At 34.7% G+C, this 13,000-nt stretch overlaps 1 protein-coding gene across 4 annotated transcripts in view; it reads right to left on the bottom strand.

The window, feature by feature from the left end:
• LOC150080020 (caprin-1-like) overlaps positions 1-13,000 on the bottom strand; it is a 248,578-nt gene that overhangs the window by 181,733 nt on the left and 53,845 nt on the right. For all 4 annotated transcript variants that reach the window (XM_090382371.1, XM_090382373.1, XM_090382374.1 and 1 more), the window contains exons 3-4: positions 9,745-9,831; positions 2,376-2,537 (exon numbers count right to left, since the gene is read on the bottom strand). In XM_090382371.1, the coding sequence (XP_090238497.1) occupies positions 2,376-2,537; positions 9,745-9,831 (249 nt within the window). The remainder of the gene's footprint in view (positions 1-2,375; positions 2,538-9,744; positions 9,832-13,000) is intronic.

Below are 13,000 nucleotides of genomic sequence, written 5' to 3'. Positions count from 1 at the left end.
GGCATCCAGCCATAAAAATTTCATGCCAAAAACAGTAAAAAAAAAAAAAAAAAAAAAATGCTGACCTCATATATACATAAATAAAAATGGGAAAAAGGTGAGGACAAAAAAAAAAAAAAACCCTAAACCAAAAAAATTTTAAATATAATGTATGTAGCATTTGTGAATATTGTGTGAAATGTTTGCTAATAAAGTGAATATTGTATGGCTAGTACTACAGCAGAGAGACTTTGATCACCCTAAGCCCTTTGAATATTGGGTTTTATGCTCCTAGCATGCCTGAATACCTATCTTTATCAGCATTGCATTGCACTCTATCTTGATTATTTTGCAGAGTCTGCCATAACTTCATTCTTTGTCTTTTCACATACCTCTGTTTTCTCTGCCCCCCACCTTACATCTCCCTACTATGCAAATATGCAATTTTATAGCTTACCTTCAAGTATCTTATCAAACTGTTTAATTTAACCAACTTATTTTAAAATTTACAATTACATAACACCGAGACTACTACTGACATTTATCCATCATCAGCCATTTTCAATCCACTGCAGGATGAAGGCCTCTTCAGCAACTTTCCCATTCCTTTTTTTTTTTTTTGTGCAATGGCCATCCATTTACTGCTCATGAACTCTTGAATTTCTTCTGTCCACCTTCATTGTTGTCTTCCTGGTTTTCTTTTAGCTCCTCTTTGGTACCATTCTGTTATGATGTCTTCAAGTTATGTGTCCTGCCCAAGTCCATTTCAGTTCTTTAGCTTTCATAAGAATGTCCTTTACTTGAGTTTGCTGCCTAATCCATGTTTCTTTTCTTATCCAAGTCTGATTCCTAATATAATTCGATCCATCCTTCACTGTGTAGTTTTCAGCTTCTCTTCCATTCTTTTTGTGAGCACCCAAGTTTAACTTTCATAAGTCATGGTGGGTAGTATACATTAATTCATTATTTTGTTTCAGACAAATTGGGATATTGCTCCTCAGCATGTGACTATATTTCCTGAATGCTATCCATCTGAAAGTTATTCTTCTTTTTACTTCCAAACACATTTATGCAAACTATGTACAACTAGTACACTGCTAGACACCTCACTTATTGATAATTTTTTTTGACATTAGTTTGGAGGATTGAAATGCTCAGAAATGGCACTAGCATTTGTGACGCCTGAGGCAAAACCTTATCACGGTTTGTGGCACCTGAGGCAAAACCTGATTCATATTGTATCTGAACACACATATATGCAGTAGTGATCTAGCAGTGTCTGCACAGTGATATCTTCACTGCCCTCCTGACACCAGGTGGAAAAGGCCAGAGTTTGAATCCCATCATTGAAGCGAGTAACTTTAATGGGCTTTTTTTTCACTCCATTGCTGAGTTAGTCGGTCTCAGGTGTAAATAGCAAGGTTCCCCCCCTCAGAAAATGGGAATTTTTTATCCAGCAATACAGGCAAATCGACCAGAGAACACACGCAATTTAGAGACACCTGTGGCAAGTGCCTCACTGCACACACACCCCTAAGAATAAAATTAAAATAATTGCCTTTGGCATCAATACCTACCAATATGGAAGTCTGCTCCACCAACAGACTTCCATCCTTTGTTGAAGTTGATAGCCTAAATAAATTTAAGGCTGGGCTGGACAGGTATTTAGAACAAACGGAGGGGTGAAATGGGAGCGGTTTTTTTGGCTTATGTGCATAAGTTTGCTTTCTTGCATCATGTGCCTCTACTAATGCTAATATCCAAATTTATTATTAATTTATTCTCTGACAGCGAGTACTGTTTGTATTTTATTTTCTTTTTAAATGTATATAAAATACTTAGCTTTTCAAATTTTTAAAACTTTTCTTATTATTCTTCTCATTATCCATCACCTCTTGTGGGATTGGAAATCTATACATTGTCCATTATTCCTACCTATCCATTTTCATATTTTATCTATTCTATAAATAAATCAGGAAAAAAGTAACTATATATTGAAATATATTTTAATATACATCAAAATAGAATTGATTTTCATAAACTACAGCTTAGCATCTAATAGTATCACACATTTAATTTTGCTAAGAATATATGATTGTGAATGTATATTAATGACTATACATAAACCCTGTAATAGTCTAATTTAACCTGCTTTCTTTATGTGAATAAAATACTATTTGCAAGTCTAACAAATGACAAGCTGCAATTCTTTATTACTGAAGAATACCCATTATACCATTGTGATGAAGAAAAAATATTTTACTGGAAAAAGCAACAAATGGTACAATAACCAGTTAATCCAGTGCACTGGATTTTAAAAATCATTGAATTCAATGTGTTCTATATTACCATAACTAAAAAAACACCAAGCACTATATAATATAAAATTTACTTACTACAGCTCCATTAACTCCACTTAAGAAATCTGAACGAACATTTTCAGTGCCCATATTAGTCAGAATATCTTGAATAAGCAACAACTCTTTAATCCTCAGAACTTCATGTTGCTGCCGTTCAGCTTGTTCCCTTTTGGCTGCTTTTTTTTGTAACTTTGTGTTCTAGAAAATAAACAGACAACTTAAGAAAGAAAATATATGTACACCACTTCAGCTATAATGCAACAATGTGTACTATTCACAAATTATTTCTTCTAAATTAATCCTTTAAGTACTGATTCATTCTCAAAAGGTACTATCCACATGGCCTGAGTTACTTTTTTGCAAAAAGGTTATTTTTTTTCTGAAACAAAACAATGATGCTACAAAAATAGATTATGTATGACACACATGTAACATATTTTATTGACTTCAGAAATATTCTTTTTAATTTTCTTTAAAATAATATGAGTTATTTTATATATCTCTTGCAATAATCTCAGAGAAAGCTGGGGATTTCAAAAGCCAGTTATTTGAATGGTATTCATTCAGAGATATCATATTATAACAACAATTTTTTTTTTTTTTTTTTTTGTTCTTTCTACTGTTCAAACAGGTACAAAATTTCAGTCACATTTTCAATTATAGCATAAATGTTTGTCCCTTCAACTAATAATTTTGCAACTCTTGTAAACATTTTTCCAAAACAAATGTTTAACTTTATCAAATTACTGTAACAAAAAATAAAGACTTTTTTGTAGGCACCCAATTTCTCCATCAGAATTAGGACTTGCCTGAACGTGCTAGAGTTCCCGATTGCCACTAACCTCTATTTCATCAAAAGAAACATTTTCATTATCTTCAACATCAGATTCACAATTTTCAAAATTTGTGACATCATATGATAAAACATTTTAGTAAGGATAAAAGTGCAACATGCCCAGTTCACATGTTGCTTCACAGTAATGTTTTGGATCCAGCTAATAAACAAACTTTCTGACATCCAATCTTAGTAGTTGACAGTTTAACTGAAAACAAACAGATAACAGAACCAATCTATACAGTTTTATTGGCTCACCTATTTGTGATCACAGTACACAGTCTGTTGAAATTAAAGCTCATATAGCGGAGCACAGGCTATTAGTAATAAATATGGTGTGACTATAACAAGTGCAGTATCTAAAGTGTCAACAACAGTTTAGCAAAGTGAAGACTGATATTCTGGTATATATTCTCATTAAAATGGTCTAGAATAGTACATTTTTAAAACAATTTTAAAAATTTTGTTTTGGAGATAACCTTATTTTTTAAAACTTAATAAGAATTTAGAATACAAGTATTAGGGGTGAAAACTATACCCATGAGGCCAAAGGGCCAAGTATTTAGGTAACCAAAATTGGACTTCATTGTTGTACCCTAGAAATAAACACATTAATTTTACTATTTTATTATAATCTGTGTGTTTATTTATAGGGTACAACAATGAAGTCCAACTTTGGTTACCTAAATACTTGGCTCTTTGGCCACATGGGTATAGTTTTCACCCCTAATACTTATATTCAAAATTCTTATTAAATTTCTCCAGTTGCATGCAATCGCTCCAATTTATCCAGCTGGTATTAAGTTTTAAAACATAAAAAATAAGGTAATATACAGACTGATGTAATGTTCAATCATTATTTTGATAGCATTAATCTATTCTTTTTCTATTTCTCAAATTCCATATTCTTCTAGATAATTTCACATTTTTATATATATATATATATATATATATATATATAAAGTATGTATGAATAGAAAAAGTATGCATAGATGGAGGCGAAAATTACACAAAGTGCTGGTGACTAGAAGTGTAAGGATAGTAGAAAAAGAAATAGAATAGACACGATTAATTCCTTGAATGCTTCCCACTTAGAATTTACTGTGGGATCAACTGACGATGTTACCAACAGTAAATTCTAAGTGGGAAGCATTCAAGGAATTAATCGTGGAAGCTACTAAAAATTTCATACCTATTAAGAAATATTGTTCAAGGTTTAGGCCTAAATGGTTATCTAATGAACTAATGAGACTCGTAATAGAGAAGAAAAATGCATGGGATGCATATAAAATTATCAAGCGACTCAGAAGCCTATGGCAGATATAAGCTAGTCTGTAATCAAGTGACAAAGGAGGTTAGGCAGGCGAAGGCAGATTACGAGAAATCTTTGGCAAAGGATGCTAAGAAAAACAGCAAGGATTTCTTTACTTATATAAACTCTAAAAGGAAGGGGATGAATCTGATTGGTCCACTTGACATCGATGGTTCGACTGTTGATGATCCTGCTCAGATAGCAAACAAACTGAATGAGTATTTTGCATCTACATTCACACACGAGGAGTTATTAAGGTTTGGAAATGCAGAAGGTTATCAAATTGTAGCAGGATACTTAATGATTTTGTAATAACTGAAAGCAAAGTGGAGGAGAAATTGAAGTTAAACGTAAGAAAAGCACCTGGGGTGGATGGGATCTATCCAGTTATATTAAAGGAGGCGGCAAAGCAACTAAGCAAACCCTTAGCCATAATTATGAGAGCATCCTTGGACTCAGGAGAGGTTCCCACGGACTGGAGATGTGCAAATGTATCCCCAATTCACAAAGGGGGATCGAAAGGTGACACGAGTAATTACAGACCAGTTAGTTTAACTTCTGTTCCGGGTAAAATAATGGAGTCACTGGTTAAAGATGCATTGCAGGATCATCTAGACAAGACTGCAGCAATAATTCAGACACAGCATGGGTTTGTTAAGGGAAAGTCTTGTCTGACAAATTTGATAGGATATTATGATGTGGTTACAAAGGAACTGGATGCAAAAAATAATTTTGATATCATATATTTGGATTTCAGGAAAGCTTTTGACACTGTTGCGCATGGAAGACTATTGTACAAATTGGAGCAGAATGGTATTAAGGATAAGTTGCTACAATGGATAAAAGGATGGTTAAGTGGGAGAAGACAGAGGGTGGTAATCAATGGGTGCTGCTCTTCTTGGACTAATGTTATTAGTGGAGTCCCACAGGGTTCGGTGTTAGGTCCACTGTTGTTTTGTATATTTATCAATGATATTGATGAAGGTATATCAGGCTTAATGTTGAAGTTTGCAGATGATACAAAGATGATCCTGTTGCAGTGTGCTACTGCAACAGGTTCTAGATAATTTGGGCAGATGGGCTAAGAAGTGGCAACTGAAGTTTAACCTTGACAAATGCAAAGTTCTGCATATGGGTAGAAGTAACCCCAGAGAAACGTACCAGCTCTGTGGTACTACACTTAAGGTTGTTTGTTTGTTTGGTTGGTTGGTTTTTAGGAGCATTAGCAACTAAGGCCATATTGCTCTGGGATATGCGGTGGTCATTCTTTGACCTTTCCGCATCCTCCGTATTTGGCGGTGACGGGCTCGAACCCCGGTCTAATCAAGAAGCGTGTGCTGCGCACTACTTAAGGTTGTAGAAAATGAAAGACCTGGGAGTAATTGTGCAGTCAGATATGAAGTTTTCTGAGCAATGCTGACAGGCTGCCAGGATAGGTCATGGGGTTTTGTCAATGATATATAGGAATTTTGCTAGCAGGGAAAAGGAGGTGATTATCCCTCTGTATAAGGCAATGGTCAGGCCACGCCTTGAGTACTGCGTACAGGTCTGGAGGCCTCATTTTAGGAAGGATGTAGATTTACTTGAGCGTGTACAGAGAAGGGCAACAAGACTGGTGAGGGGAATGAAGGGATCCTCTTACCAAGAGAGGCTTAAGTTCTGCAAATTGCAGTGGCTGGAGACTAGGCACCTGCGCGGTGATCTGATTGAGGTATTTAAGGCCGTGAATGGGTTCAGCACGCTGAATTCTGATGGGATCCTTCCACTTGTTCAGATTACGAACCTAGGGGGGCATAAATTCAAATTAAGAAAAGACAGATGTAGATTAGATGTGCGGAAATTTGCCTTTAGCCAGCGGGTGTTTAATTGCTGGAACAAACTTCCATCTGTCGTTGTGGAAGTTGATAGGTTGAATAAATTTAAGGAGGAACTGGACAGGCATTTGGAGGGAATGGTGTGATTTTTTTTTTTTTTTTTTTTTGGCTGATGCTGCATAAGCTTGATTTATTGTGCTTGGTAATATTTTGGTTACAAATGTGTGTTCAATCTTGGGTGATCGGCACATAACCCTATTTTTCCCATAGGGCCTGTTATTTATATTAGCATTAGCAAGGGCACATGATGCAAAAAACCCTTATTTCACCCATCCCCTCGCTCCAAATATTTGTCAAGTTCTGCCTTGAATCTATTTAAGCTATCAACTTCTACAACAGATGAAAGTTTGTTCTAGCAACCACCAGCTGGCTAAAGGCACATTTCCACACAGCTATCCTATAAACGTCTTTTCTCAATTTGAATTTATGCCCTCTCAGGTGATTATTCTGAGCAAGAGGAAGAATCCCATCAGAATTGAGCAGGCTCAAACCATTCAAGGCTATATACACCTCAATCAGATCACCTTGCAGGTGCCTAGTCTCCAGACACCGTAATTTGTAAAACTTAAGCCTTTCTTCTTTAAGAGCAACCCTTTGTTCTGTTCACCAATCTTGTTGTCCTGCATCAAATGCCACTGCTACTACCTGCTGTCTTGCATCAAATGCCACTGCTACTACTACTACATGTAAAAGGTGAAAGAATGTTAATATCCTAAGAAGTATGATGAATAAGAAAATTATGGGCTGAATCACAAAGCCAGTAGGTGAGTGAACTGTAAAGTAAAATTATTAATAACAAGGTATAACACAATACAAGTAAAATAAAAAATGGTAAAGCTGTCATCAGATATGGGAGGACATATTTAGATAAAAGTCAAATACAGGCAAGGCAAATATGCAGAATCTGATGTCAGCTGAAGTAAATATTGACACAGGGTCAGGTATTTCATCAGGGGACTGAACCTGACCATGTATCAGGCATTTCTATATTTGTCCAGAGTAGTAGATGAAAGGGTGAAAAAGCAAAAAACTGAAATTAGCACATTCTTATTCATACTGCTTTTTTTTTTTTTTTTTTTTGTAGTTGTTGGCGCATCGGCTTCTGTGGCCATAATGCACTTCCCAAGGTTTTTACAGTACTTTGATCCAAGCCCAATGTGGGATTCGAACCTGCGACCTTTGGGTTGCCAGGCAGGCACTTTACCCACCTGGCTAGCCCAGTCAGTTATACATACTGTATAAGAATGTATGGACAAAGTAGTCCCAATGCAGCATCAATTATTAAGGTAAAAATAAGGATCAAGCTAGAATAAAATATAATTTTTTTTAAGTGTTTTCAGAATGGAAAAAGGTGTTTTTTGTAAAAATGTAGAGTTTTGTGTAGGATTTAAATGCTGTAAAATTGGAAATTAGAATTAAATAATTTGGAACAAGTATAGGGTGAGGTATTAAACTGAGGGTAGGGAAGGGAAAAAAGGAGTAAAGTAAATAACAAAGGAACGTTTTTATTAGGAGAATAATAAAACATCCTGAAAGAGGCCTCTGAGGTCGGGAAAAAAGTGAACTCATACACCTACCATTAAACAAGTTTTACTGTGACTAAAATTTTTACAAATAAATATCAAATTATATAATTTACTATAATTTACAATAAACTGGTAGCTGTATATTACGGAATGCTAAAACTATAATGAATAAAATAAAATCATTTACTATAAAATATGCTAAAATATAAAGATTAAAACAGCTAAAAAAGCTGAAGTTTTCGAGACCGTCAGCTCTCTTCCTCAACAGTGATAAGACTTTCTGCAACATCTCCTTATATAACAGGCTCACGGTACCTCCACACGTGTTATTTCTCCACGTGGTTCCCTCGGTGCAGGGGAAGGACCGGAAGTGGAAGCGTCTCGGGTATGTGGCAAACAAAATCGTTCATCCGTACTGCGGACAACTGCTTCAAAAATAGGATGTATGCGCATACCTCTGTCCCTATTCATGGTATTTTTACTGGATGAGCCAATCTGTAAACCCTCTAGCCACTTACGCTCCCAGTACCCATGCGCGTGGTCCACGATGATCATGTCCTCGTATATTTTGGAAGCAGCTGTCCGCAGTACGGATGAATGATTTCGTTTGTCACATACCCGAGACACTTCCGCTTCTGGTCCTGCCCATGCGCTGAGAGAACCACGTGGAGGAACCGTGGGCCTGTTATATAAGGAGATGTTGCAGGAAGTCTTATCACTGTTGAGGAAGAGAGCTGACGCTCTTGAAAGCTTCAGGTTTTTTAGCGCTTTGAATCTTTATATTTTAGCATATTTTATAGTAAATGATTTTATTTTATTTTATTCATTATAGTTTTAGCATTCCGTAATATACAGCTACCAGTTTATTGTAAATTGTATAATTTGACATTTATTTGTAAAATTTTTAGTCACAGTAAAACTTGTTTAATGGTCAGTGTATGAGTTCACTTACTTCCCAGACAGAATAATAAAACACTTACATATTTTATTATTACAAAAATACAGTACTTACATAATTTATTACAATTATTTATTGTGCTTGGTAATATTTTGGTTACAAATGTGTGTTCAATCTTGGGTGATCGGCACCTAACCCTATTTTTCCCATAGGGCCTGTTATTTATATTAGCATTAGCAAGGGCACATGATGCAAAAAACCCTTATTTCACCCATCCCCTCGCTCCAAATATTTGTCAAGTTCTGCCTTGAATCTATTTAAGCTATCAACTTCTACAACAGATGAAAGTTCGTTCCAGCAACCACCAGCTGGCTAAAGGCACATTTCCACACATCTATCCTATAAACGTCTTTTCTCAATTTGAATTTATGCCCTCTCAGGTGATTATTCTGAGCAAGAGGAAGAATCCCATCAGAATTGAGCAGGCTCAAACCATTCAAGGCTTTATACACCTCAATCAGATCACCTTGCAGGTGCCTAGTCTCCAGACACTGTAATTTGTAAAACTTAAGCCTTTCTTCTTTAAGAGCAACCCTTTGTTCTGTTCACCAATCTTGTTGTCCTTCTCTGTACTCGTTCCAGCAGCTTTACATCCTTCTTAAAATGAGGCCTCCAGACCTGTATACAGTACTCAAGATGTGGCCTGACCATTGCCTTATACAAGGGGATAATCACCTCCTTATCCCTGCTAGAAAAATTCCTGTATATCATTGACAAGACACCATGAGCTACTCTTGTAAATGGTCTGTACTGCTCAGAAATTTGCACAATTTTGCATTACATGAGGGTTTCTAGGAACACAACTACTGTGTTATACAAGGGCTGACTGTATCTACTATTTGTTCTAATATTATGCAACATGAAAGGGAGAAGAAAAAAAAAAAAAAAAAAAAAACTTACCTCTTGAATAATAGAACCAAAAGATTTTTGAAGTTCTTTGGCAAATTCTAAAATTTCTACTACCTGATCATATTTTTTTATGGCATTCTGAAATGTAAAAATAGTTTTATATAAATACCATACACTCATTCCTTCACTGCTAAAAATTCTCTTCAAAAATGCTCATTCTTTTGCCATTAAAATAATGAAAATATAAAAATGTAGTTGAGAAAAGAATAATGTGGTTGTTTATGGTGAATTAATTAAATGTGGGTAACTAATTAAACCACATGATTTTATTTGATCGAATTTTATTGTGCAAAAAAGTATTACATAAAGTAAGCTAAACTCACACAACAGAATTCACTTAAATGGCAACATTTCTGGATTCCTTACTAAATTTTGTCATCAGGCCCAATCAGGAACAATTTTTGGTGGCTGTTCCCAAATTTATACGGTACAATAGTCTTAAATGATTCCCACAATGGAATCATTTAAGACTGTCTTCTGCTTTTTAAACATTAAAATTCACTTAAAACAAATCATGTGACTTAAATTAGTGTTATTCACATTTAATTAATTCAACAAAAATGTAGTCTATAACATAAATATAATCAGGAAAATATTTATCTTTAATAAGCTAAATACTTATGTGATCAACAGCAGCATCATATGAATAAAAATTTAAAATTTATTATCTAAAAACCTAAAATTTAAAACCTATTAAGCTTAATTAGCAAATAATATTTCAATAATTATAATCTCAAATATTCATATTGTTCATGAATTTTGACAAGGTAAACAAGCCAGTTACAGAAATTTTTCACATAAAAACTGAATTATATTTTATTAATAATGAAGTATTACATTTATAAATAAATACAGCAAAATGGTAAACAAATCTAAAAAGCAAATTATAAAGAATAGAATAATGAAGAGACTTATCTTTTATGAAGATAAGTCTCTTCATAAATGAGAATTTTTGCATTGTGGCCATCTTATTTAAAGTAAAAACAGAATTTATATAAAAGTCTCTAATAGAAGAAAATATACTCGCAACAAAGGTTTTTAAATTAAGGTATTCTAGTTCAAAGCAAAGGCTAATTAAACAAATAATTGGTGCAGTAGTTGTATTACTGAATAGCAAACTTTTTGCATTTAAGCCTGAATGAGTACATAACTTTAATAATTATAATAGCCTGTCATGGAATTTATTTCCTTTTGTTATTCGTACAGTGCTGTTTCTGATGTCACTGTGTAATTGAATAATGGGAATTCACAATCTCTAGTGTCCCTTGTTGATACGACAAATAATATACCAGATGATGATGTTGTTGTTGCTAACATGCTGTACATAAGTGTGTGTGTGTGTGTGTGTGTGTGTGTGTGTGTGTGTGTGTGTGTGTGTGTGTGTGTGTGTGTGTGTGTAAACTATGCTAAAAACTCATTTTTTGCCCCATGTGCAATGGGCACAAAGTCTGAAAGATTGTGAAATCTCTTTCCAAAAATAAAGCATGAAACAAGAAAGAGATCCAGCACTATGCTTCATAGCGAACTACCAGTTAAATCTTTTCTCAGTACAAGTTTTACAGTCCGTTCCCAAATATAACTACACCCCTCCCTCCCCCTTTTGTTTGTGTGTATAAAATGGGTTCCCAAAAGCAATACAGATTTTGAAATAAAATTTGTTGCTCTTGTTAAGTCTGATTTAAAAATAAAAGTGCCCATGACTGATTAAAGAAACATTTTGACAGAACTAGATACAAATTAACTTTAGATCTAATCTACAATCATTTAAAACTCTTACAAACATTAAGTAACATTAAATATTATGCAGTGCTCGAAAATACACTAACTCTAATCTGTGTTGATCACTACCTTTAACCATGTTTTTAAAATTTGAAAACAAAATAAATACGGAAAATGCCCACCCTTTCACTTTATTTTGGAAATTTTTATCGACAATGCCCAGCATTAATTTTTTCTCCTCCACTTGTAAAAGAATCTGTCTTACCTTGCTTAATGGCGGTTTCATAATATAAAATATATAAAAAACATCATTAATAGAACATTAAATCATGTATTTGGTAACGATGTTTGCTTCCCTTTAAAATAGCTGACAGTTGAAAAAGTCCATTCAATACGATTCCTTTCTTCAAATAGGCCTCATAGGCTGAGAAAATTGACTCATACTAATTGCAATTGAATACACCAACTGTATATGACAAAAACCTTATTAAAATAATTAAAATAAAAACAGGATAAGAAGTTTTCATGTAAAAATAAAATACACTGACAACTATCGAGTTAAAAGCAATAAAAATATAGATAAAATTAAAATGAAATATACACAAAATATTACCAATTAAAAGTCATAAAAGCAATAAAACAATGCTAGCTTTCAAAGGTGACCACCTCCTTTATAAACAGTGGAACTTCACGTCATGGCACATCTATAACACCAGCAGGATCAAGCTTACATATGTACAGAAGCACAAATCTGCAACCTCTAGAGCTATTTCCAGAGCCAATACATATGTCGACAATCAATTAACAATGACAGTATCACCTAAAGAAATTTGATGGTTCTGTGCTCAGCCACAGCAAATTTCCTATCTGCGGTTCTTATTGTCCTCATATGCTTCCAAATATTATTAGCCATATGGTGTTAGGAAGCCTGAGGTTATTGCTGCATCAGCCAAAAAAAAAAAAAACACCATTTCTAAGTTAGAGAGAGAGAGAGAGAGAGAGAGGGGGGGGGGGTTCTTTACACCTACATTAGTATTAAGTAATGGCCATATGGTGCAAGGACACCTAATGCTGCACCAGCTAAAATATATAATAAAAGATAAAGAAATAAACAACATATGCATTTCCCTCTTCTGTAGGTCCAGCTGACCTTTGAATTTCCCCAAACTGTCAGCCTCAACCACCCCTATAAGTAGCTTATTACAGTAATTTATAATCTGCTGCCTAAAATAAAACTTCCTGCAATCCAGTCTAAACATCCCCCCCCCCCGCCCTCCACATAACTTGAATTTAAGGCCCCTAGTTCTAGAATCATAGGATCTTAGAAAGGCTTTTGATACTGTTGCACATGGAAGACTGCTGCACAAATTGGAGCAGTGTGGCATTGGAGGCAAATTGCTGCTATGGATAAGGGGATGGTTGAGTGGCAGAAGACAGAGAGTGGTAATCAATGGACACTGCTCAACGTGGACTAATGTTATTAGTGGAGTTCCTCAAGGTTCAGTGTTGGGTCCATTGTTGTTTTCGG

The sequence above is a fragment of the Mastigoproctus giganteus genome, chromosome 10 (genome assembly GCF_048544385.1).
Source record: "Mastigoproctus giganteus isolate SK-2022 chromosome 10, ASM4854438v1, whole genome shotgun sequence".
Taxonomy (NCBI): domain Eukaryota; kingdom Metazoa; phylum Arthropoda; class Arachnida; order Uropygi; family Thelyphonidae; genus Mastigoproctus; species Mastigoproctus giganteus.
This window is presented reverse-complemented; position numbering and strand designations above follow the sequence as displayed.